The 27,678-nt window shown below is 43.7% G+C and overlaps 1 protein-coding gene across 1 annotated transcript in view; it reads right to left on the bottom strand.

The window, feature by feature from the left end:
• The window catches only part of KCNH1 (potassium voltage-gated channel subfamily H member 1), a 311,734-nt gene extending 284,566 nt beyond the window's left edge, over positions 1–27,168 (bottom strand). Inside the window, 3 exon segments of the mRNA XM_038397908.2 lie at positions 11,190–11,296; positions 11,546–11,669; positions 26,962–27,168. Of these exon segments, the coding sequence (XP_038253836.1) occupies positions 11,190–11,296; positions 11,546–11,669; positions 26,962–27,040 (310 nt within the window). The 5' untranslated portion in view covers positions 27,041–27,168.
• Positions 27,169–27,678: the final 510 nt, after the last annotated feature.

Genomic DNA, 27,678 nt, shown 5'->3' with positions numbered 1-27,678 from the left:
CAAATCTTTAACACATCCCGCTGTACCTGGATATTGCGGGCAGCTTCAGACATCGAACAAGCTTCCAGACCATATGTGCTGCAAGCCCTGTGAACTTCAGGGTAACTGAATGATGGAGTCTCTGATTCAAAAAGCAGGGTAAGCCAACAGATGGACTTTGAGTTACTGAAGGCCATTTGGGGAGAAGTGTTGGAGCTACAGAAATTTAAGGGCTCTATATGAAGAAAAACACTGAAGTGCCTGAGCAAGCCTTAAACAAATAAATAAAACCTAAAGCAATTACAAAATAGTGACTCCAGAATAAATGCACCAGTAAAAATCATTAGCAAGTTATTAATTAACCTAAAGAGTCTCGTCTACAGAGAAGCCAGTAGCTTTTTATAACATTTTTTCCCTTTGCACTCACCTTTCTATACTTTGATCCTTTCTTAGCCACAGCCCTAACTCCCACCCAGTTTACCATGCATGTGTATTCCTTCATCCTTTCCCATCTGGCCTTCCTCCTACCTTCATGCATACATTGTCCCCAGTCTGAACAAATGCACATCCAACTCTCCACCATCCACCTTCACTTGTTCCATCACACCGCATGTGCATACCCACTCACGTGTGTTCCAGCTTCTCCTACTCCTTTGCATACTTAGGGCATGTCTACAGTGCAGCTGGAAGGGAGCCAATCTCCCTCAATAGCCAGCGGTCACTAGCTTTTTGCACTAATGTTTTCTTTCATCCAGAAGCACCCCAAATTGCCTTGTTGCACTGCAACCTATTGCCGTGGTGCTAGGCTTACTTTTAAACCTTCATAGTATTTAGGTGGTGTCATATACCCAGTTTCACCTCCACCTGTCATTTCTAGAACACCTTGGCATTTAGATATTGTATAAAAACTAGGGAAATAGTGGGTTCTCCCCAGAAAAGACAGGCAATTTACCCTCCTGCTCTGGTTTAAACATTGGCTTCTACTCTAGTACATATTGCTTTTTTCTAGTGCTCTGGTTATACAGAGGGACAAATCATTGAAAAGGTGATTTTTACAGCATAAGCTGAATGAGGCAAGGGAATTTTCCTGCTTGGAAGGCTTTACCAGCCCCTGGGTTTCTATCAAGAAGGTTCTCACTATGGCTCCTGCAGTTTCATGTGTGTGTTCTTTTAATAATAACATGCCACATGAAAGTAATTGCTGGGGCTGGTCTCAGAAAAAGAATCTCTGGGACAGTGTGAGCTCTTTCTAAGGGCTTTAGAGATCAGTACCATAACCTTGCATTGGATTTGGCAGCGAACAGGAAGCAAATGCAGTCTGTAGCATTCCTACATAACATGCTTTGATCAGCTATTTCGTCCTTGTGACCTAGCGCACCACATTATGTGCCAGCTGCAGTTTCTTACTGAACATTTTATTGTGAGCCAGGTAGAGTTTCTAGCTTTCTGCATCTAGGCCAGCAACAGCAGGAAACAACCAGATCTTCTTGCTGGCCAGAAATTAGAGAAGGTGCTTTTAGTAAGTCCCATTATTTAGGTATCCTTTGGAGCACCACTAGAGAGGATGGCACACGCCTGGGACTTCCCATGGCATAACATGCTCACAGTCACAGAGCTGGTCTGGGTAAACCCTACTCCATTTCTGGAACTATATGTAAATAGCAACAGCAAAGATTATTGAATGGAAAAATCCTTTTAAGTGATTCAGTCCATCACTGGAGGTAACACACAGAAGTTCCCAGTGCTTTGGCTAATCTCGTTTTAAATGTCTCTGGGGCTAGGAGACAGGTACCGGGTAGAGGAATTTCTATAATAAAGTGGGGTGTGCTCATTTGCAAATGGTTACCCACAATGCTCTTGCTGCTCAGAGGTAATTGATAGCAGGTCTGAGATCTAAGTTGTAGGAACACATGGAAAGGTTTGGGTGAGCTTGTGGCTGTACCAAATTCTTTTCTGCAACCTGGTGTAATTATCAGAAGAATTTTACTTTTTAAAACATTCAACAGTTTATTTTAATATTAAACATGAAAGCTCTGAGGGTAAACTTGTAATAAATCAGGCCAGAAACAAGGATTTCATCCTCTAAACAGGGAGACCCCATCTATCAGTGTCAAAGTTGACATCTCCGCTCAGCCAGACAGTCACTAGTGGCTCAGAAATGCCTCTTTTAATGCAGTGTTATTTTCAAATCCAGTCCACAACTTACACCGGCTGAGGCATATCTGCCTGCCTGATTTTTCAGAGCTATTGTAGCTACATGAGGGGAAATTCTCCTCTCGCACCGCTCTGCACTGACTGTATTGTATGGCTGCGTATACAAGACAAGACAGGACTGTTTAGCAGCGTCTCTAACAATGCAACTACTTTCATTGATGTTTTGTTTTTAGTCTTGGCAAACGCTCTTCCTGGTGAAGATCAATGATAATGCCAGGGCACAAACAATGAAGTAAACCCTCCTGAGCCAGGTTGACTTCTGTTATATTGGAATCAACAGTGAAGGAATCCAGTGCCTGCTTAATGGAATAGAACCAATTTTGTGGGGGAAAGGAATGTGATTTTCAAGTTTGTAAGGAAGCATTCTAAGCAGTGTGTGTTGGGGGGGGAGTGGAAAACTATTAGACAATAACTGCAATGGCCCATGGGATCATGCTGCACAATGTTTACTATTGCCAGCACTAAGGGAGTTGGTGTCTAGTGATCAGCATATAAGACACAGCAGAGACAGGATGGTATTGTGGATAAGGTACTGATCTAGGTCTCGAGAGAGCTAGGTCAGTTCCCAGCACTGGCCTGGACAAATCACTTCATCTCTTTGCATTCCCATTCTCCAAATGTAAAAATGGGAAAAACGCTTCCTTTCTCCTTTTTTTCCTGTCTTGTCTATTTGGATAGCAATAGCTTTAGGGTAAGACTGTCTTACTCTGGCTAGGTACAGTGTTTAGCACAACGAGGCCTGATCTTGATTGGATCCTCTGGATGCTAATGTTCTGCAGAAGTGAGGCAAAAGCTCCCAAGTTCTATTGTTGCTTCTCACACAGTTTACAGTGCTGTAGCCACATCACTTACTTTCTCTGCCTGGTTGTGCTCATTTAACAGTAGGAGATACTAAAGGTGACTTAGGTCAGCGTAAAGGACCTGGTAGTGTAGACACATACATTAACAGGTCGACTTAAAGTGGCTTCCATCGACCTAACTCTGTAGTGTAGACCAGACCTAAGTATCTACCTCCCTGGGCACCATGAGGATTAATTTATGTTTCAAGATGCAGTCTGACCTCCTTCAGTGAATAGTGCTAAGTAGGCGTAAAATACTGTGTTAGCTGTAAAAAGCCTAAATTTAAAAAAAAAAAATCATTCTAGGCAATATTTATCTTTTGACGGAGTAAAACAAGCTTAATGTGTAAACACAATGGAAATCATGTTTGATGGCAAAGATGGTGTTACTGAATTGGTAACTTTGGAGAAAAACAGCATTCACAAATACAACTTTCAGACAAAGTTCCAGTCACACACTCAGACAAGAAGGTATTACTTTGGTAGCTTTTACATCCAAACACTATGGTGCTGGAAAGGCTAGAGCCAAATGCAATATCTTCATCAAGTGAAGCAGACAGCTGAATTTCAGTTACATAAGAAGTACAGCAGACCTTTACATTCTTCCCCTCAATATTTCACTAATTCTCTATCATTTTTACATTGTTTCTCAAGCTGGCAGAGGCCGTGTATTTTGCCCAACCTTAATTAAACACACAACCATTTAACCACGTGAGATCAGTTAGGGGGCTAGGCAAATGACATTTTCAATACAAGTTTTAACTATGAATAGAGAGGAGTATCTGACATTTGACCATGTAAGGTAAATGCTCAAGCCTTACCATAGATTTTACCTCTGAACAAGCAGTGTGCACTGAATGAGAACCAACCAGCTTAGTGTCTAGAAGCACTCAGCACAGTGTGGTTATATTGATAGACTTTATGGTGCCATTTCCAGTGCTTTAAAAGCACTGCCTTCACATTTTCTGCACTAGATGCCACTTTACACTAGTAAATAATGGGTCAATAGGTCAGATCTTTACATGGCAAGATAAAGAAAAACAAATTTCAGCTCTCTCATGGTGAAGTCTCTGGACACAGAGGTTACTCTAGCGTGCTAGAATCCTGAAGGGTAACTAAAGAACAGAACTTGGTTTGGAACATGATCCACTATTGTCAGTGCTAGTCCAGTGGGGGCTCTAAGCAGGAATATTTTGCGGGGGGCTGCCCCACATACAACCCATATTAATAATTAATAGGGGGGTCCCTTCCTGAACTGATCAATGCCCTAAGCAATTGTTTAGTCTGCTTATCGCCTATTGCCAGCTCTGAGTACTACAGCAATTTGATATGATTTATATTACGTGAAGTTCCGATGTGCTGTAGGGGATTTGAAGGTGGGTAAATCTCAAGATTTCCCTTGCTTTTGCTTCAGATAAAAGAAACGAGGGAAGTTATCGGAAAGTGGCTCTACAGTGACTACATTAGAGAAATTGTTTGATGGTAGCTCATTCTTGCAAACACGTTATCCAGGTAAAGTTGCCATGGTCAATGGGGACTTGGTTTATCAGTTTTATGAGTCCTAGCCTGTGACAGAAGGCTGGGAACCAACAGCTGAGCCAGCACTCTGGTCACTTAAACACCAATTAATTTCCCCCAGGGTGGACCTGGGGGGGCCAAATTAATGGATTAGAAGGGCTGGTGGAGGACTACCAAGAGAAATGGCCTGTTAACACAGGAAGTATAAGGCAGCATAGGAAGGAGGGGAGGGTGGGGAGAGAGAGGCAGGAAGGAGAGATCTCTTCCCTCTCCTTGGCAGAGAACTGAGGAGAGACTGAAACTAAATAACATGGTGTATGGATTGGTAAGGTAGGGGAATAGCAAGTGTAAACAAAACACCCCAGCACAGTTTAATAACTGAAGGCCTCAGAGTCTGTGTAGACAGCTCAGACAGGAGCAGGATGTCACCTGGTGACACAGCCATATTAGTTTGACCTTCCTGAGAAGAATTGAAGTTAGGCATATGCAGTGATGAGCTGCCAAAATCTTAACGGGTTCCCTCTGCACCCCACGAGGGGGTCATTGCCGACTCCTGCCCCATCCAACCCCCCCGTGTTCCTTGATGCCCCCCCGGACCCCTGCCCCATCGACCCCTCTCCCCTGTCCCCTGACTGCCCCCAGAACCAAGCAGGAGGGTCTTGTGGGCCACCATAGTGGGTTCCCACCCCACCCCTAAGAGCCAGAGGGACCTGCCAGGGGGCGAGGTGGGGAGTCCCAGAGGTGCTTACCTGGGGCAGCTCCCAGGAAGCATCTGGCAGGTCCCTCTGGCTCCTAGGGGTGGGGGAGCAGCTGCTCCCCCCACTGATCACATCAAAAGTGGCGTCTTTGGCGCCAACTCTCTGGGTGTTCCGGGGCTGGAGCCCCCACGGGGAAAATTTGATGGGTGCAGAGCACCCACCGGCAGCTCCCTGCCCCACGCCCGGCCCCAGCTCACTTCACCTCTGCCCCTGAACACACCGCCCAGCTCTGCTTCTCTGCCCCCCTCCCCCGGCTTCCCACGAATCAGCTGTTCGGTGGGAAGCCGGGGAGGGCTGAGAAGCAGGCGGTGGCTTCCGGCTCAGGCTGAGGGTGGCAGAGGTGAGCTGGGGCGGGGAGCGATTCCCTTGCACGCCCCCCTCCCCCCGGGTTACCTGCTGCGGTGCGGGCAGCCCTCCTCGCACACCCCCTCCCCCGCCCCAGCTCACCTCCGCCTCCCTGGGCCTGAGCAAGGAAGCCACCACCTGCTTCTCAACCTGCCCCAGCTTCCCACACGAACAGCTGGTTCGCGGGAAGCCTGGGGGGGTGGAAAAGCAGAGCGGGGCAGCGTGTTCAGAGGAGGCGGCGGAGCGGAGGTGAGCTGCGGCAGGGAACTGCCTGTGAGTGCTCTGCACCCACCAAATTTTCCCCTTGGGTGCTCCAGGGCTGGAGCATCCATGGAGTCGGTGCCTAAGGTGCCACTTTTGGCCAGTTAAATTTAGAAGCCCTTTTAGAACCGGGCTGTCCCTTGCGGAACAACCGGTTCTAAAAGAGCTTCTAAATTTAACAATCGGTTCTAGCAAACTGGTGCAAACTGGCTCCAGCTCATCTCTGGGTGTATGCATTTTACAGGGGATGAAAGGGAGTGGGTTTGTGATTTAATAAGACATTGGGTTAGAATCACAGCTAGATAATCCTCAGATATGCCAATTTATAGCAGCTGAGAGTATGACCCACTGTGACCTTTCCTTCACTTTCTCCACTTTCTGCTCCCACACAATGGTTTGGACCAGTTCATAAATCACTATGTGGTCTATGCTGCAAACACTACAGGCCTACAGCACCTTGCTACCTATGGTTCTGCTTAAGTCTGCTGGGCAAAATTCACCTGGTGCAGAGGGTGAGCATAAGCCCTATCCCTGTTTCAGTGATTTTAACCCTGTAGAAATTGGAGGGGAGAGGGGATTTCACCCTATAGAAAGCACTGTACTTATTTATATGCATGAGCAGAGTCTGGCCCCAAGTCACTCTTTTGGGCATATATACCATTCTGTGTACTACCCGAGTGCCTTCTTGTGCACTGAGAGATGTACAATGGAAAAAATAATTTCATTAAACTTAATAAGCAGATAGCAATATTGGTGAAATTCACTCTACCCACATACAGCCAGGCATCAGGTTGTACACAAGTGAAAAGCACAGGATCCAGGGCGGTGAAATCCATCCTCCCAACACAATAGCCACTACTTCAGCATATGTTCTGGAATATCAGCCACAGCTTCTCTGAACCACTTGGGAGAATACCAGGGCTGCCTAATCACAGAGCTTGTCGCCCATCCTTTGGCCTACCCCTTTGCGGGCCTAGCCAGAGCTGGCACAGACACCCCTTTAGGAGGAGACTCCCCTCTATAGCTGCAGCCCATCCCACCTTTCACAATGCTTCACCGTGGTCTGTAAGCGGTACAAAGGTCCTTGCTCAGACCTACACACCGGGAGAACGTCTGTATCTGCTTATGGATGTGAGTGATTACAGTAAAATCCCTTCCTAGGCCAAAAAACAGCACCCTCCATATGCAGCTGAAGAAAAGCTATGTAATCTGAAGGTTTCTGTTAGTAGGAGGGAATCTTCTTCATTAAACTCCAGTAAAACTACTAAGCAGTATATTTTGCCTCTCAGGCTGGTGTGTTTAATCCTGTAACTCTTAGGTCTTTGCTCCTAAAAGTCATTGGATGAAGTGAGCTGTAGCTCACGAAAGCTTATGCTCAAATAAATTTGTTAGTCTTTAAGGTGCCACAAGTACTCCTTTTCTTTTTGTTCTATAAAGCAATATCTTAAATAACCTGTATATGTTTTCATATATATGCTGCAAAATTAAGACCCCAGCATACAGTGCTATGAAATCCTCTCCAAACCTTAAAGTTCAGTGAAGAGTAGTACTTCTGCATACTTATTTAGAGAAAAAGTACCAACACATGCTAACATGAAGGCAGGATACAGACTCACTGTCTTTAGGATACATCATAAAATGCTAGCGGCTAAGTCATAATTGTGAACCAGCGTAAGCTCACAGCCATTTTGTACTAGCACAGTGATGGTATGAACTTGCCTACAATGACCACTTTTTTTTTTTTTTTAAGTGCTGCTAAGTAAATATTGACATCAGGTCACTGCTTTTGAGATTGGTGGTGTCAGCAGTCTATGCCAACCCTGGTTAAATTATTAAATGACTTCCATCTATTGACTATACACCTGCTCCTGCTTCCATTTTAAAAAAAAAAAAAAAATCAATGGTTTAGGATCAGGACATACATCTCCCAAAACTGGAGTGTGAGCAGAGATGGGATTACCCTTCGCAAAGCCATCATGTATGAAATGCATGTCAATATGCTGATTAGTCCCCAGGACCCACTTATGATACATCTGAAAATTTTGCTTTGTATTCCTTGTTTCCAGCTGGTAAGTTACATTTAAAAGGAGCTAAGAATACATTAATTAAATGTAGAGCTAGTCTACACTTTTCAAACAAAGTTGTTTAATGGTCTTTTTCTAAAACAAATTTTCATTTTTTCCAAAATATTCTGTTTATTCAGTAACAAGAATAGAACTATTTAATTTTTCTGCCCCCACATTTCGGTGACTAGGAGGGGAAAAGGCAACAAAAAGAGCAAAAAACAGGTTAAAAAAAAAGGTAGAAAACAGGAGGAATAAATTTAAAAAAAAAAAAAAAAAAAGTGTTCAAAGCCAAAACTTTGTTGTGAAAAGTTTCAGGGGAAAAACTGTCCTTTTCAAAACCTGCTGAATGAAAGTTAATTTGAAAGTTTCCACATTTTTCATGCAATAGTCACCATTGTTTGATCAGCTCTACTTCAATATTTATCCAATATTAATTTTCCAAATAAGTAACTGCTGTATTTACACAGGCCTATTACATGATCACAAATCAAGGCTGGGGGTGCAGGGGAGAAAGGGTTATGGTCTATGTAATAAAGAAGTGGGGCGAGGGGAAGGTTAGCCACAAGACAATCTCTCTTTTAAGAGGCAGTCCATGCTATGAAAATATTTGAGAACCTCTGCCTTATATGTTACATCTTGGTTCTAGTGATGTACAGGTTCTCTCTCAAGGTCTGTCTCACAGTAGACCAGGAATCTCTAATATGACTAATGAGGTTGAAAATATACAGCTTTGTAATCAGGGGTCTCTGTTACATACTGAAAAGCAATGGGAAACAAGATCTATTGGCCTCTAAGAAGTGGGATCCTTCATTAAGTTACGCCAGTGTGCGGTCATTTACTTAGATCTTCACTAGAGTTAAATACCAGATTTAACTGCTGCCTCTTCCCTGTGCCTCCCTTCTCCAATGGCCTGAAAGTCCTTCAATGCAGCAGACCCACCACAGTGCCACTTTTTTGACCTGGCAGGTGGTGAAGAGTCTGCACAGGGGAATGTGCTCCACCGTGCCTCTCCTTATGGCTGTGTGCATGGGAGGGCTGGAGACAGGGAAGTGTTCGGTGCATCCCCCACAATGTGACTGCTTTAAACCTGCATGGGGGGGACAGCAAGAGTCCCCAGATGTGACTATAGCCCATACGCTGCAGCAGTGACAGAAGAGTGGCTGCATAGCCACGCAGTGCCGAGTCACTGGTTAATTGAAAGACGCCTCCTTCCTCCAGCCCCTCTTGGATCCCCTGACAACTGCTCATTTACTTGGCTTTGCATGCATGGAGGGGAGCTATATTTGTCCCTGTGGCTGCTAACTATTTTCATTCTAGCAAGACACAGGTAAACACGGGAGGCAGATGACACTGAGGAATGAAAGAATCAAAAATGCTCAGTATTTTTCAGCTGGTGCACATGGCTTTTCTAGTGATTGGTATTAGCAAGGCTGTGCTCCAGGAAAGCACCCCAAACCGTGGTGCAGTCTCAGATGAAACAGTGCCTCAGACTGCATGGCAACAGGCAGCAAAACCAGTGGCTGGAGACTGGAAAGAAAAATATGGTGGTTTGAGGATTGTTTTGAAATGACAACAAAGGCCAATGAAGTGACATCAGCAGCCTTATAGGACTGATTAGATTCTTTAAGAAAACAAAGGATTGAGTGCATCCACAAATTGGCACTGGCATACAAAGCCCTTATTACAAGGGACCTACCAAATTCACAGCCCCATGAAAAACACATCCCGGACCGTGAAGTCTGGTCTCCCCCCATGAAATCTGGTCTTTTGTGTGCTTTTATCCTACCCTATACAGATTGAATGGGGGAGACCAGCATTTCTCAAATTGGGGGTCCTGACCCAAAAGGGGATTGTGGGGGGACATGGTTATTTTAGGGGGGTTGCAGTATTGCAACCTTTATTTCTGTGCTGCTGCCTTCAGAGCTGGGTGGCCAGAGAGTGGTGGCTGCTGACCAAGGCCCAGCTCTGCAGGCAGCAGTGCAGAAGTAAGGGTGGCAATACCATACCATGCCATCCTTACTTCTGCGCTGCTACAGGTGGCGGCTTTGCCTTCAGAGCTGGGCTCCTAGCCAGCAGCCGCTCTCTGGCCACCCATCCCAGAAGTAAGGGTAGCAGTACTGCAAAATCCCCCCCCCCCCACACACACACACAATAACCTTGTGACCATCACCACCACCACCCCTTCCCCCCCGCACAACTCCTTTTTGGGTCAGGACCCCTGTAATTATGACACCATTAAATTTCAGATTTAAATAGCTGAAATCATGACATTTACGATTTTAAAAATCCTATGACTGCGAAATTGACCAAAATGGACAGTGAATTTGGTAGGGCCCTACTTATTACCCTTCAGTGGCCTATGTAAAGTGATTGATTCTCACAGATGGCTACCCCACAGCTGGCACTAATTGGAAGTTTCAGCAGAGAGACCAAGGACCAACTCTACAGGGAGACCTTCTCCATTGAGCTGGTTCCTGTAGGTCAAGGCTGAAGTGCATTGGCGAGACAAAGTAGGGAAGGTTACATTACTTACAGAACAAGTACAATACAGGCTGGTGCAAAGAGGTGATCTCCTCCCCATTAAATGAGACAGTCAGCAGTGGTTCTTGCCTGGGAGCCCCCTGGATTTAAATGGGAAGCAGCTGCTAGCAGGGTTCTCTGTCAGGGATCTTTCCTAAGGGACAGATTCCTTCACTGCTCTGACAGAGCCCAAATTTCTTAAATACCTGGGCTAGCTACAAAGCTAATCTTTTTTAATTGGATATTTGGGACAGAGTTGGGTTGGTGGATTGCAAATTGGAACCTCCATAGGTTTTTATTTAGAGAGGTCAGGTTGGTTGGGTGGGTTTTGTCGTCATTATGGGATAGTCCATGTAGTATTATTTATTGAATTCTAATGTTGACATGCTGAAGCATTGTTCTGGAAGCTGAAGTAGTTGTAATATAAGTGTGAGCAAGTGAAGGCCTCAATCCTGCAATGTGATGCATGTGGGTAGACCCCTAAGCCCTTGCCTTGGCTGGGACTCTCTACAGGTGAAAGGATTTGCCCTTATGGATCAGACTGCGGAATTGGTATTATCATTAATTTAATAAGACTGCAGTCTTCCAGGCTAGCAAACTTGCAGCTTTCACCAGTATTAAAAACCACATACCCACCACCACCAGTTCCCCGCCCCCCACTTTATCTAAAACACAAAAAAACAACTTACTGTTCTTTTTGTACATCAAGATTTCAAAGGAATTCATTTCGTAGTTCTCAAACGTTTGCCGCACCTTGTCAATTGTGTCTTTGTCTGTCAGCTCCCCATACATAAAACTGCAAACAAACCAAGGAATTCAAGTAAGATATTGGAGAGATGTACAAAGCCATTTACTTATGGCATGAAAGAGGGCCTAGACAAAAATTGCCCTTGTTTGATGTGTCCTATTATTTCACCTGCAAAGCATAACTGACAGATGCATCCTAGGGAAATTAAAGAGAAAAATGGAACAAACAGACTTTTTTCTCAGGGGACAACACAACACTACAAGTTATTTAATAGAAAGTAAATCTGCACTCAAATACCTGCAGGTGCTGCTTTTTTGCATAACTTCTGCTCTGTGATATCCTGATAGCTTGCAAAATCCATCATTGCTGTATACAATAGGCCAATCCACTATCTGGGCATTACCCAAGACAAAATTAGTATCTGTTTGAAAGAACACATTGGTTAGACAGTTAGATAGCTCTGTGGCTGCATTCCTATAGATATTTATTTGTTTGGGGCCCAATCCCACTCACTTTACTCATATAGTATTCCTACTGACATCAACAGGATTATTTGCAGATTAAATTCACTTTACTTGCATAAAGCCCAAGTGATTGGACTTTATGCAGGTAAAATATAGGGTATGGGAAGGAGAATCCCATCCCCAATCCAGGGCTAATATGGGATTACAGCACTGCTCCTCTTTCCCCTCTCTCCTCCCCCATCCCCTGCCATTCACCAATCCAGCGCCACCCACTGGATAAGTGACCAAGACCTCTGTGCAACAGTTGTCTGGCATGTGCTCTGAATTTGGATTCAGTGGCCCCTCCTATTGCCTTCACCCTTTGCTGTTGTCGATTATGACCTATTTGGGACTGATGCAAACACTTTTCCATGACATACAGAGGCCAGAGCCCCATTAGCAGATTGAACATGGTGCTTAAGGGCAGGGCCAGATTTACATTTTTGCACCTGCAGGCACAGAATCTTCAGCGCCCCCACCCGCAGATGACCTTCGTGTTGCACCCAGTTTTAGAGAGGTAAGGCGCCCCTAGAACACTGGGACCCCTAGGCATATGCCTACTGTGTCTAATTGGAAATCCGGCCCTGTTTAAGGTCCTTTTGCTGGCCGTCCATGCCATGGTGAATTTCACCCAGCAGGAATATAGTGAGCAGGATTCAAGCCTCCATGCTTACTACTGCTTTTGTAGAATTAAGGTATCATTCAAACAATTAGCACATTGACTATTGTACATACAGCCGGATTCTCCACTGCCTTGGACCTTGCACAGCCAGCCGCATCTGCACAAAGTGAGATCAAAACACTATGCACCACTCACTCATGCAGAAGAATCTAATTTGCTCTCATTTTAGCACTGACTTCTCGCAGGTATCAATGATGACACAAGGAGCCAGGCAGGGAAGAATCAGGCCCATCACCATTATGAAGGGTGGCTAGACACCCAAGTGAAGTTAAACAAAGAACAAAAAGGGTTATCTAGGTCTCCATATTTGTATTTAAAGCACACTCTGGCCGATAACATATTTATGGCAGTCATCAATGATTCCTGAAAGTAAAAGACTAAAGACAATTTAACTATTAATTGCGGATGAGATTTTTTTCCTTTTCAAAATTTTGTAGCAAGCATAAAATGGGTTTAACTAAATTAAAAAAAAAGTTCTTTATCCACTTATTTTCATTGCCCAATCCTATTTGCAATAGGAGAAGTATCTGTATACACACTTTAGAGTGAAATATGCTGGTAATAGATTTGCAGGACATCTTAACTTCTTTGTTTCTCACAACCATTTTAAATACCATGGCTTTTCTTAGGCAAAGCACCTTGTTCTAGGAGCAATACATGTACCTTACCCCTCGCTGTGATTCACTAAAATAAGTTGTTTCTTCTTATTGTTTTTGCCTGAATCAAGTACTTTTGAGATTTTTTTTCCCCCCAACTACGAACACTGCACTGTATCTTGTCAGGATACGTTTTTTAAAAATCCATTAGGAAACAAAAAGCAACAGTGAAATATGCAAATATGAAGTTCAGGTCACATTCTGTCCCAACATCAATGATTTTGATGACTTTACCCATTCATTTTAGTTTGACTATCATCTTCTCTTCCCAAAAAGGAAATTCTAGTCCCGGAGCTGTGTACAGGAGCTCCTATTAATTTATAGGGTGGCTCTCCCCAGGCATCTGAGCACAGAACTTGGCTCCAGATAACAAGTTCTATAACTATAAACCTGAATTTATCTATATCTATCTTAGGTACTTCTATGGCCCCCCATTACTGTCATAGCTGAGTGCTTCACAGTCACAACATGCGTTTTACAGATGAGGAGCTAAGTGACTTGCCCAAGGTCACAGAGACGGAACAGGGAACTGAACCCAGATCTACCAAGTCCCAGGTCAGCTCCACAACCACTGAATGATCCTTCCTTTCCTTATCCAGTTCTATTGCCCCACTCCATTAGTGCTCACAAGGTGAGAAATCCATCTGTTGGTGAAGAGCTCACACAAAGCCTGCACACCACAGAAACCCCAGAGTACCCCATTGTGAGGATGTGGACCACGCTGCCATGCAATGAGATCCTTGGAACCCCATGTGCACCAAGAAGTTCAGCTGTGCACTGGCTGTAGATATGGGGGTGCAGAAGGAGAGCTGGACGCAGGATCCACATAGGCAAGTATCCAGGAGCCCTGTGTGTAGCCAGAAAGCATGACACAGGTAGCAGAGGGAGAGGGCTACACCCCAGCATCCTGCCCACTGGGTTGGGAGAGGGGATTCCATCCCACCAAACCCTGCTTGTTTCCTCAGTCTATGGGCTGGGGGATTTCACCTTCATAGAAGAGAATGGAGCGTCACAGAAAAATATGAACTACTCTGCTCTCTACTGTTCAGCCCTCCTCTCCCCATCCCACCTGCCACAAAGCAAGTTTGTGGCCATTTGAGGCCCGTTCCTGCTGGCATTCCATGTGTGTAACCCAGCAGGCATCTCAGTTTTTGGGGGTCTTGCCTTTGCCGAGTCCTGCAGGATAGGGCCCAAAACAGGGAATCCTACATATCACCTACCCTGCACAGTTCCTTCTGATCAGTAGCCTCCCCCCCACCCCCCCAAGGCAGAAGGGATATTAGCTGAGCACATCCCCAGTGCTACTGTCAATGCTCAGTTGCACTGATTTGACTTTACGTTTCTGACAGGTCTCTGACAAGACACAGCGGGTAATCAGTTAAGCAGTCACTCCCTCACATAGGAAGATATCAAACATCTACTGAGGCAAGCCTTGCCTTCCCAGCTGCAGCAGCACCCACCCTGGAGGCAGTGGCACAGCTGTGGAGCTGCCATACGACAGGAAGGAGGGATTCTCTCGTAGATCCCAGGCAACAGGTCACAGCCACTTAGGGACTTCCCAGAGGGCATGGGAGGCCAGGAAAAGAATAGGCAAGAGGAAGGACGTGATTAGACAAAAAAAAACAAAAACAGAGGGTGTGTAAAATAGAAGCTGTTGAAGCTCTGAGGCTACAGTAGTGGCCCGGGCAGCTCTTTGTGAGGCTTCCTTCCCCACCACCCAAGGAGATCTCCCAGACTGGTTACTTGGGCTGCTTCCAGAGACAAGATTAACCCATAATATGGATTTTGGGCACCATTTCCAAACCTGACTAGACAGCCGAGGACACGTATTATGCACAAAGTCCTAGTCCGGATGCATCACAATGTTTGTGAAATGGAGCTCTCAAATTCCAAGAGGACAGGGCCCCAGTTCTCCAGTCTGGTTGAGGAGCACTCAGCAGGAGTCCAGATCTGACAGCAAAGGTACCCCCAAGCCACCCTTCCCTGTCCCCTCTCCCAGTCCTGGGGCTGGCTGGGCACCAATCAAATCCACAGCGTAGACTAGATTGGATCATTTCTGCCAACTCCCCCCAGGAACCATTATTGCAGCTGGACGAAAGGGTGTCCCAGCCATACCTTTTTTAAGAGGTCATACCCTCTATGCCGATGACCAGGAGGGGAGGAAACATAGGAATCGCTATGCCTGGTGGGGACGAAGAAGAATCCTCCAGTTAAGCTGTGTTTAGCGCTGTTCTGCACTGAAGAAGTGGTGCAAAATATATGGGTGAATCAGGCCCAAGGTGTTACCACAATGTTAATTTGGCCACATAGCATTCCCTACACATCGCTCCAGTAGCAGAGAGGGGCTGTGCAGGAGCAGCAGCTGGCTGGGCAGCAATGCCCCTGGCACAGCACAGGCTCTAAAACCCCTAACTGCCCCCTTGTGAAACCCAAAAGAGGTGGGGCTGGGAGGACTCTGGAGATTGTGGGTTGAGCTACAAGCCATAGGCAGTCTGGAACATCCTGAATCCATAGGGCACAAATTTCTTGGAGATGCAACACAAGATCAGACCCAATCTCCTCCTGCTTCTGCAACTGAGCTTATAAATTCTTCTACCAAACGAGATGCACAGCTATTCACACAAGCAGATCCACAGAAGTCATCCCATGAAGATCTGTGGCATCTTGAAGTCAGTAGGACTCTTTGTATGATTAAGAACCGCTTGGGTGAGTAAGTTATATAGGATTGGGATTTAAGAGCCCAGGCAACCACTTTGTGGTCACACTCCACACACACTCGCACATATATGGAGTACATCACACCACCTCCCCTTGTTATGCCCCAAGTTACTATGACAACACTTCATAGGTCTTCAGTAGAGTTTGAACCCAGCATGGGCCTTTACATTTCAGGTGAAACAGTAACCCCCTCTTAGTTGATATCTGTAGCAGTCTCTTATCCTATCTGCAGACATAGCACACTTAGCTAGTGTTATATTAGTTAGCTGGGCACTGAACTACCTAGATGGCACGTTACAACCAATGGCAGAGTGCAACATGGTTTGGGATGTTATGGAGGCCAAAAGCATAACTGGGTTCAAAGAAGAGTTAGATAAGTTCATGGAGGATAGGTCCATCAATAGCTATTAGCCAAGATGTTCATGGATATAACCCTGTGCTTTTGGTGTCTGTAAACCTCTGACAGCCAGAAGCTAAGACTGGATGACAAGGGATGGATCACTCATTAAATTGACCTGTTCTGTTCATTTCTTCTGAAGCATCTCACACCAGCCGAATGTCAGAAGACAGGATACTGGGCTAGATAGACAACTGGTCTGACCCAGTGTGGCCGTTCTTATGTTTTCACGCCACTGAAATGGGGTACAAAACGCTACCCCCTCCCTTGCTGAAATTAACAAGGGGTCCTGTGGAAAAAATAGTATGTAACAATTATGTGATTAATTACACCAAAAAGCATAAACGTAAGGGGAGTAAGTTTAGGTTTGCCAGGCAACCTTAGTTCTGGTATTTCCAAATTTGTGGAGCACTTGACTTTGCAACCTGAAGATTTTTTTTTTTTTAAATATAGTATTTGGTTTTCATTTTTGATAGCAAATATATAGTTATAGAAACGTAGTACTCCCTTGTAAATACATCTCTCTCAAAACCTCTATAATCAGAGAGTTTACACTCACAGTGGCATTAGTGATTCCCACAGAGCAATTTACTCGATCATTTTAATTCAGGTTTATCCCTAAATTGTGCAGACTTTTGCTCTCAGTGGTGTAAATCAGGAGTAACTATCAAGGTCAATGGTATTACACCAATATATCCCCAAGGTGAGATCAGCATAAGGCCCAACATCTAGACAACTTTGTAAGGAAATACATTCTTGGAATTCTTTTCCAAACATGAATAACTTTGGGCTCAAGTGGCTTAGAGCCTAAACTTCAGATGCAGAGTAGGGGGACACACCCACTAATCACAAAATTGGTGTCAGAATAAGAAGTTCAGTATGGGGCCCTCAAGAAAATATTAATCTGTACTAATGCAAACAGCAACTTATACTGCTAGATAGGTATTGAGGTAGCAGAATAAAGCCAATGGGATAACATGCTGCTTTCATATCAATGGAGTTGCACAGATGCATATTTTGGCTCAGTATCTATTGAGCTGATTTCTTGGACAGGGGTGGATTGATATTTAAACATCACCACGTTATGTGACCTGATTTGCCATGTTAAAATGAATCTTCTTTGCTGAGTAATGACATCTGTAGCCATTGTAATGTAAGTCCTCAATATTCTGCCTCTATAATATATAGTTTTGAACTGTAGAGCCAGGCTATATCTGAAAACAAACACCTAAATATATACATACAAAATGGCCATATTAAGGTTCACATAATAAAACACACACTTTACTGAGATAAAAAGGGTTTTAAAGATTCTACAATTGCTAGGGCATGAGCAAAGCTTCAGTGCAGTACACACATTTCAATGTTGCATTCTAAGCCTACTATTTGCACATAGAGCATGGTACACAGACAGACTGAAAAGAATTGCAGAAAATGCATTTCATCATATTTACCACAAAAAACAAAGGCGACTAACTAAAACAACAACAACTTCAAGTGACTCAGTTTGAACAATTGCACAAAAATGAAAGCTACTTTCAGCCAGCAGTTCATACAGAGATTAATAGTTCCATGCCAACATTTGTTATTTTACATTGCTATAGTAAATATTTCACAACAGACCTCTACCACCAGAAGAGTTTCAACGGCAAACAGCGATACATCCCACCAACAGTGATAACCCTCGCTCTTTTGATGATTACATATCTTTAGAAAGATAGTCAAATATCAAATTAAGTCTACAAAATAATTTTTTAAAAGAAATACTTTTGCAAACCATTTTCCCCCTTTGTAAATTAACAGCAATTGGTACAGAACAATGGAGAAATAATGGCTGAAATGGACAGAATGCATGGAAGCTGTCATGTGTATATTGTACATAGCATCATTCTGTACCTGTCTGTCTATGAGATAATGTCCAGACTGAAAGTTAAAACAAGAAAGCATATTAAAGCAAATGTGACATCTAGAAGGAAGTAACTTTCCAAAATTAAAGTTATCAGTTAATAAAATTAATGTTATAACTTCACCCTATACAAATCTGCAAAAACCATATAATGTACTATTTTTTTTTAAAAAAAAAAGAAGATAATAATGTTTAACAATTAAACTTCATTTAATTGTTTGTTTTTCCCTTTCTGGTCTTAAAAAGAAACCCAGTGAAGAGCCTGTTTTGGCATTCGTTAGTTATATAGGTCTTCTGGCAGTTTAAAATAAGCCACTTGATTTATTGATATTTTCAGCCATCAAGAGCTTTAAAAGCATTTGACCAGACCTAATTTTATGCAAAGTCTTAAGGGTATGCATTACAAAAATGCATTAACAAGTTCTCTAGCAAACAGGTTTCATTAAGATTTGTTTTATGATCTTGTTCTAGGATTTAATACAGATTGATTGATTGACTGATTGATAGAGTTGAATTACTACCGTGGAACTTTTTGGGTGTACAGAACATTAATTTTAAAATGCATTTCTATCATCCTTATAACCTATTCTTTTTTTCTTACTAGATTGGGTAATACATTTCCAAACACTAAAAATTAGAAGCTCTTAGCTTAGTAATAACTAGCAAGGAAAAATTTATTCAAATTGGGCAAAATATTGGAACAACATTAGCTTACTAGAGAAGTAAAAAAGTTATGTTGCAAACTCCAGGTCTGTGCTGCTCCCAATGAAGTTAATAAAAGAGTTTTGCCATTGACTTCAAAAGGAACAAGACCAAGCAAGAACAAAAAAATATTGTTTCTTCACATTGACCCTAATTCAGCAAGGTATATGAACATGTTCATACTTTTAAGCACCTGAATAGTGCCTGGTGAAGCCTGGGAGAGATTACTCATATGCTTAAATACTTTAATGAATCAGAGCCACTAGGCCCAACATAAAGACCATACCCAAGCAAAAACTCCCATTGGATGGAATCTTGCTCACACAGTCTTGCAGGATTGGGTACTTAAGGAATGTCAGCTTTATGCATTTACATTTATTAATGTGTAGAAAGTTAGTTCATGTATCAGATGCCTACTTTGTTTAGGTGAAATTCACTTTGCCTTATGCAAGTGAAGTGACAGGGACTGGCGGGAGGTAAAATTCACTTTCCACCCAATACCACTCCACAGATGCTACTACAATTTATGAGGTGAAATAGCAGCCTTCTCTGCCATTTCTTCCGGGCGTTAGGCCCTGGCAGCCACATAATTGACAACTCCACTGTCCCCAGTGCCCCCTCTGCATTGGCCTATGTGGGATTAGCATAGAGACCTCTGAAACTAGTAGAGTCATAGCGCCTTGAACCAGTATAAAGGAGTGGAAAAACAAATGGTCTGCTGCTCTAGCTTTCCCATTAGTCCCTCTAGAGGCTTTAACTGGTGTAGACATTCTTCCACAGACACTCCACAGCAAAGTCAATACCCTCTGCCACTTGCAACACCTGTTTAAAGGTTAACTTTTGTTCATTCCAGCAATTTGTGTATCAGAGATACTCACTGACATGCATGGCAATATGCAGACGAACCTCAGTCAGTCATGCTGGAATGAAATTCACAAGCAGCACAAGGCATAGGCTCCCATTTACGTTCTCAAAAAACAGCTTAAATGGCACAATGCCTATGTGCCAGCCCACTGCACAGGGTGAATTTCACCTACTAATGGTTGGGAGACATTGCAGAATTTGAAGATTATCAAAATTTGTGAATTAGCAGACACAGATACATGATAAAAAAGAAAACAAATACAATGGACCCCAAAATATACTCCGTTCATTTATTTTGAAAACGACAGTTTAGTTTAATGTATGAAAAACTTAGTTATTTATCTGAATTACAGTGCATTTAGGAGCCCCAGTCATGAACCAGGATCCCCTTGTGCCAGGCACTGTACAAACAGTAAAAAACAGTCACTGCCCCAAAGATCTTACCATCTAAGTAAATATCTCATAGTATAGGAAGTTATTTGCATAACTTGTAAAAGTAAGTCTTAGTAAAGGGATATCAAAATGCAGCACTCTGCTGCTAAAGCCACACTGTCAGGTTAAGATCTTTTTTCATGTTTCCTAGGATATTAAGAAGAATTTAGATTATTAAAATGCAAAAAAAACTTTAGAAATCCAATTAGTTTATTCCACTCTTTATGCTCTTTGCTGTGACATTTCTCTCAGATTGAGCAGAACATAGCCTGGCCAGTTTCATTTTTTATCTTGCTAGTTAATTTCTCTTACAAGCCTCACGTATGGCACAATGTTGCAAGGTCTGGTTTGCAGACAGTAAAATGGAATGCTTGTTTGATTTTTTTAAACTATTTCCATTAGAATTAACGATACAATCATGGAAACAATTCTGTCATTCAGGATTTGTAGGAGGCTTTTTTTTTATTAAAAAAAAATTAAATTTAGGACCAAATTTCATTGGACACTGTCTTAGTAAATCTTTGCTGAGAAAAGGTGTCAAACCATTTCTGAGTGGGGCGGTTGAGATATTTGTCTGATTCACAATGTGAGAATCAGCTCTGAACCCTTCAAGAGGAATCCACATTGGTTACTAGAGAAAACAGGATTCTACTCACCATATCCCTTATCAGGATGAGTCTTGGTGATGTTCTTCAGTACCAAGGGGAAAGGCCTATTCTATTAACTATGGCATAATCAACAGGGCTGATTTTCCCTCCCAGAATACAACCCACAAGGGAAGTCTCTGTGAGACTCTTCTCAGGGAGATCCCTCTAACTCTTCCTTCAAGGGATACAGGATTTGCCCCTGAACCTGATCAGTCCCCAGTGATCAAAGCAGATCTCAGGGGATCCACAGAAATTGCCAACTTCACAGGGGCCCTGTGCTTCCAAACCCTCTCGTCCAGGTTCTCTTATTATTCGGCTCCATTAAAGCAGTGCTACTAGGGGCTCTCCCTGGCCTGGCCATGGGAAGTAGGCACCACAGAAGAGATATTAGAGCCCCAGGTTATATTATTTTTTTCCAGGGAATTTTCCTGAAGGGTACAAGGTGCTTCTCCCAGGCCCCACCTCTGCCCTCCCCCACCTACACTCTACCCCCTTCCTCCATGCGAAACCTAAACCTGCAGAGCATCCTCTCTGAGATCCAGAGGATGGGAAAGGAGAAGTGATGCCACAGAAGTGACTGAGCTAAACCATCAGCACAGGACTGGGGAGATCCACAAGTGAAGGGTCTCCTGCATCTGTGGATCTAAGAGAGACTATCCAGGGCCATGCTGCTATTTTCTCCTGATTTGGTGCACTGTAGCTCAAAAAAAGGTCTGTGCAGACCAAAAACTTCTCAGTGTCTCATCCTCTCTACTAATTAATTGTACTAACAACTTGACCCAGATTAATGTTATCAGACCACACAGGAGATTTAACAGCCTGTTTGTGGGGAAAAAGTTACCTGTGCATGAATTTAAGTGCTTTTATAATATGCTTTGATATGAATACCTCAGTATTAAAACACACACAAAACAACCCTATTGGAAAGACACTTAACTGATTTTTACCAAAGCTTACCCTCTTGAAGCCTGTATTGGCATTCCTAGCTCACCCAAACCTCCCAGTGACCTCAATGGAAAATCTGGGTGTGGGGGAATTGTAGGACTGGGCTCAGATCCAGTGAGCAAGGACAGATGCTCCCCAAGCCACCTTTCACCTACCCAGTAGTCCCAGAACTGGGGGGATAGAAAGAGCCTTCTATATGTCTTAGAGCAGCCCAGGCACTGCTCTAAGTTACTCCCATTAGAGTGGCCCCCCTCAGCACCCCATGACCTGTTCATTATTTGTATTACAGTACTACCTCAAGACCCCAAACAAAACCAAAGCCAGATTGTGCTAGGCCCCACTTTGAGGCAGCTTTGGCTCAAAGGGGACTTAGGCAGAACCAAGAGTCTGGACCTTGATGTATAAAATTTTGGCACATCCTTTTCAAACAAGATAGATAAGATTCATCTATGTTATTGCCTAAACATTATCTTATACAAGAATTGTCGATTTTGTTCTATAAGCATTTGAAACAAAATTGTTATACAAAAGAAAACACATGACTATTTGGTGCACCTCTCTTATTTACCGTATTATTTAGCACCATATTATTGTACATTGAGAAGTCTATAAGTAGTTGGTAAAAGATTTATATATGGGTAGATTCATGGGTATTGGAGCAGAATTTTTATACTCAAGTAGGTATGCCAGTGTATTTCAGCATATAAATAGATTGAGCTTGAGCTAAAACTAACAACATATTAGAAATATGGCATTATCAATCTTTGTTTGCATAATACAAGTAGCTCAAAGGTTTGAAGCCACTTGCTCCTCACACTGGTCTTAATGTTGTATGATCTGAAATCTGGAATAGATCTCTTTTTTAATATTTGTTTAACTATGTCATCGTCTGGACAAAGTTCTGGTTTGGTGATATATTTCCTTACTTTTATTGTTAATATTCAGAAGTGTCTGCACTCTATTGAAATTCAATAGTCATTAGACAATAGGGCTTGACTCTGCAGCCTTTACAAGGCAAAACTCCCTCTGATCTCAATGAGAATTTTGCCTGAGTAAGGATTGCAAAACTCAGGCCTATAATTCTGTAAACTTAAAGGATTTTTTCCTCTAGATTATTGATAAAGCAATAAAATATCATTTTATAAAAATTAGTTGCCTGTAACGTACTGCACCATTTGAATGGAGTGCATTGGCTGCAGACCAAGATGATAGCTGTGATACTGTTATAGCATGTTATATACCACAGGGATATTGTGTTACCACAGGAAAAACATGAATATGACATTAGCAATATCCATCAGTAGCCTAGTGATTTCTTCCGTACTGAACTATTTTACAGCATAGGCAATTTTCCACCCACAGGGTGTTCTGGCCTTTTTAGCTTTTTCACTTCTTCAGAACCAACCAAAACAAACCCTTTTTGTTCACCAAGCCTGACTAAGTCCCATGCAGAACATTTATGTTTCTAACTATACATGGGTAGTTCAGAAACACTGTTTTAAAACATTAAAGCATAAGACAAGCTGTTCACAAGCAGAATTGTAAACAACATATGTATGGGGTGGTGCATGCCTACGCCATCCCCGGAGCAGCTCAGGGAAGGGATTCCTCTTTGCTACACTCTGAGGGAAGTAGTTTACTGTAGCTTTTTAAATGTTAATTCCCCCTTCACTCTGGCTGGCATTTAGGGGAGAAGACCCATTGCTCCCTATCTCCCTGCTTTTCTCAGCCCACTCCTATGCAGGGCTGGAGAGACAGCACTGACCTTACAAACCTGCTCGTTCCTACACCTGGGCTGGCAACTCAGGCAAGCCACATTTGTGGGTGGGGTCGGGGAGGTGCTTAAACTCCCTTATCACTGCACATGGGTATGACAATCTTCCTCCTGAAGACAAGCTATAGACATGAGCAAAATACTACGTCAGAATGAAAAGACCTGAAAAACCATGCACAATAAACTTAAAACCACCAGTTCTTCCAAGCACACACATTCTCTTTATGAGCTATACTTGGCAATAGAGACATGTCAGCTTTCAAGCTTCACATCTCATATCAAATGCTGTTCACAGAATTACACTTTAAACTAATGGTGAAATGTCATAATTAGTTGTGCGTTTTGATTATTGCTCCCAATAAATGATTGCAGATAATTGCTTTATTACTGCTATCTAGTCTCATTTAGGTAGCTAGCTTCTCTGTGTCTCTAAAAAGAGAAAGTACAAATGTGGTCCTCAATTAATTTGTGTCTCTGATATAAACAGAGTGGGTTCTATTCTATGCCCCCTTCACAGCAAGGTCCATATGCATCACACCAATTAGTCATAGAACTGACATTAATGCTAAGTCCCCCACATTTCAGTGGGAGAACAGACTCCCAAGAGCATGCATTTGTGTATGTTTATCTACTCAATATTTGAAGGCAGTGTGTAACCTGCTCTGAGCTGCCAGCTAAGTACTAACCTGATAAAACTCCCAACATTTCAATGACAAATCCCATCATTTTATATTTATTTCTTGTCAGTCAGATCGTAACCCAGCCAAATGTGACTGAGCAGGGGAATCAAGGGGGACCAAAACCTTAACTTTTATGTGGCCACTTTAGCTTCCCCTGCCTCACAGCTTGGGTACAGGAGGCATAGTGAAGACTGCAGCCCAGTATTCTCCTTCCAAGCAGGTGGGCCAGGAGAAGGGACAGAGGAAGAAATGGGAGGAGCCTTGACTCCCCCATGCCTCCCTTAAACTGACCAGCAGAGCTGAGCCAGCACAAAGTGGGGAAAAGGACTTCACTCAATTACACCCTCTTAAGAGCAAGGGAAGGGACTGTAACTTGAGTCACAATTCCTCCTTAGTGTGGTACAGCTGTGTGCCATCCCCTCCTACAAGGTTGAGCCTAGAGATTCAGTCCAGTATTATTATAGCCCTTATGAACTAATGCACACCTGAGAGAAGTGGCCTGGTTCTTTTATTAGTCTGTGAAGCACCTTGCTCACCCACAGCGCTATATAAATAATGTCAAGGTAACTTTTGACACTGCTTCAGATGATTGTGGGGGTGTAGGGATGCAAAACTGATCAAATGTTCAGGTTGATGACTCATCAGTTCTGCTGAATAAAGTGAGAAGTTGACTTTTCTCATGATGAAATTATTCAAAGACTCAAGACAGTCTCTAGGAAAAATTTTAAGTACCTGAAGTTGGAAGATTAGAGGTGATATTTCACCACAGCCAGCCAGAAGATTTTGTTTTTAAATAATGGGATTTTCAGTAAGAATGGATAGTATTCTTTTGTTCTAAGAATACAGTAATCAAACATTTCTCTAGGAAAAGTGGGGAGAGGCAACCTATTTAGCGAGTCACAATTACGTGTGAAGATGCATTAGTAGTACCCAGATTTTCTGCACCCTGAGACTTTCTAAAATGCTGTTGCTTCAATAAGAGCCTCCAGTTTTTTTTTTTTTTTTTTTTAAATGAATTGAAAATCATTCCTTGGAGTGATTTGAGTTTCCAACCCAAGATCAAATGAGGAATTGTCTTTCTTCACTTTATCATCATGTAGCTGATTATTTTTAAATAGTGTAACTCAATAATTGTTTTTTCTTGATGTGGGGGCCTGATTCTACACTCTAACTTATCCAAGTCCTTAAATTGCTTAGTATCCTCAGTGAAGTGAATGGGAGTTAAAAATTGGTAGAACTTAGGCCAAGATTCCTGCAAACATATATGTTCTTAGTTTTAAGTATTATGCATAACGTCTGCATGACTGAGGCCTTTTTAAGAAAACAGCCTTTTAGCAAAATCCAGATCACATTAATACATATTCACATGCAGTTGTGCAATTCTAGACATTTCCCCTTGCAACAATATACTGATTACTGTATTTTTGAAAAAATTATCCATCCTTAGGCTCACAAAATTTCAAATATCATTTTCTTTACTTCAAAAAGAAACAATTTCAACTCAGTGAGATAGACCTCCCTTATCTTCCAAGATGACTTGGGGTTTTTTCCTTTTTTTCCTAGAGACCATCTTGAATTTTGAAATCATTTAGTCATTAAAAAGCAATTTCTTAGGTCAAAAGAATCTCCCTGACAGTCAATTGACTTCTTACATACCCTGTATTTCCTTGAAGTCTGTGGGATCCTTTGGGTGAGTGTAAACTACTTGAATTATTGAATTCCGCAGGATCAGGCCCATAGCATGGCTGATGGTTTTGACATTTGGCTATAGAAGAACTACAACATTTTCGGTATTCAATTTAAACCATATACAGACTAACACCTATTCACTCCTTACTGTTACAGAAGTGACACGCAGCTATTTAGATCTAATAGACAAATGTACTGAATGGCTGATATATGAGGTTATCCTGCATACACTGCTGTGTATAAGGAGAATGCCTAATAAATATACCCCCTCCTTAGACACCCAGACACAGGATAGGCTTTTTGCTGTATCCTTAATTTAAACCGACTCATAGATCGTATCTGAACAGCACCTGAACTCTATCACCCTGCCTGCCACCTGAGCTAAGAGGTAGAAGGGAATTAAGCCAACAGCAGAGAGATCTCCTGGCAAGCATATTAAAACTAAGGCGATCGCCAACTACCAAACAACAGTAGCAGGCTCTGCCAAGACAGACACTTTGGGTCGCCGAGCCCCGAAGCAGCACGTCCCAGTGGAAAGGAAGGATGCAGCCCCTGATCCAGGAGGAGGGCACCACCAGCGATGTGGGAGAGGCTTGAGGAGGGGGCCGGCTGCGAGGAGAGGGCGATGCGTCTCAGCCTGAGCATGGCGGGGTCTTCTTTGGGGCAGCTCTAGAGCATGCCCGAGCCTCTCTCCCGCAAACCCCTCTCCCTCTTACATCTCTACGGCAGACACTTGAGCCCCGCAGATAAGTGTCCCGGGTGCTTTACGCCAGATCACGGGAGTTTCCTGCAACCCAAGAGCCTGGACTTCCTTCCCCTCCTCCCCCCTTTGGAGGGTCCGATCAGACGCGGGACTTTGAAAAGGCATCGCCTGCGGGATCCTTCCACCAAGGGCACGGGCACAGACCGCTTCGTTCAATCACCTCCGAGCCGCGAGGGTTCAAAGCCGGCTGGGCAGCCCCCGGCCGGAGACCGGCTGCAGGAAGGATTTCCTGTGTTTTCTTTGCCACTGCCCCCCCTTCGCCTCCCGAGAGCCCCAAGCTCAGCAGCATTTCTGGCCGCCCCGGAGCATCTCCTGTTACTGTGCGTGCTGCTGGTGAATGCAATCCTCCCCTTACCGTTAGATCTCCGCACAATGTTCTCCAGAAAGGTGTTCTGGGGAGCCACCAGCCCTCTCCTTCCCCCAGCCATTGTCATGTCTTCCGGAGTCCAGCGCGGAGGCTTGGCTCAGGGCTGCGCGAAGCTAAGCGCTCCCCCTCCACGCTCTTCCCGCTCTGAGCGCCTCATGCTCTCCGCTGGGACCCCGCCGGCTCTGCAGCATCAGCTTCTCCAGCCACCCACCCTCCCACTGCATCCCTGCCGCTGCTCCGGCCGCCGCCGGGACCGGTCCGGCAGCGCCCTCTGCTGGGCACAATCTCAGCCACGGGGCCGGTGCTCAGGCTGCGGGAGCGCGAGGATGCTGGAGGAGACAGGCAGCGCCGGTACGGCAGCACCCTCACCTGGGCACAGAGAAACACGGCGCGCCCGGACCGACTTCCCTTCCGCAGGCAAAGAGCCAGCATAAAGGGAACGGAAAGCCTAACGACACACTACTAGTGTGGAAATGTAACCTGCATAGCTGGGGGGCAGCTTTGTTAGACCAACGCCAAGGTCCAAGCTTAGGGTAAAAAAAATCACGGGAAACCCCCAAACATATCAACTTCACCTGACTTTGCTTTGAATTATAGAGATCCTTCAAACCTGTCAGGCAAAGCATGAATCTAGCCAGCCAAGCTAGAAGGCTGGAGTCACCCCACAACCTTGTAAATTAGGAAATAGCACCACTGCTTTTACAG

This window comes from Dermochelys coriacea, chromosome 3, assembly GCF_009764565.3.
Source record: "Dermochelys coriacea isolate rDerCor1 chromosome 3, rDerCor1.pri.v4, whole genome shotgun sequence".
NCBI classification, from domain to species: Eukaryota; Metazoa; Chordata; order Testudines; family Dermochelyidae; genus Dermochelys; species Dermochelys coriacea.
Note: the sequence above shows the minus strand (reverse complement) of the source record. Positions and strands in the feature narration are given on the sequence as shown.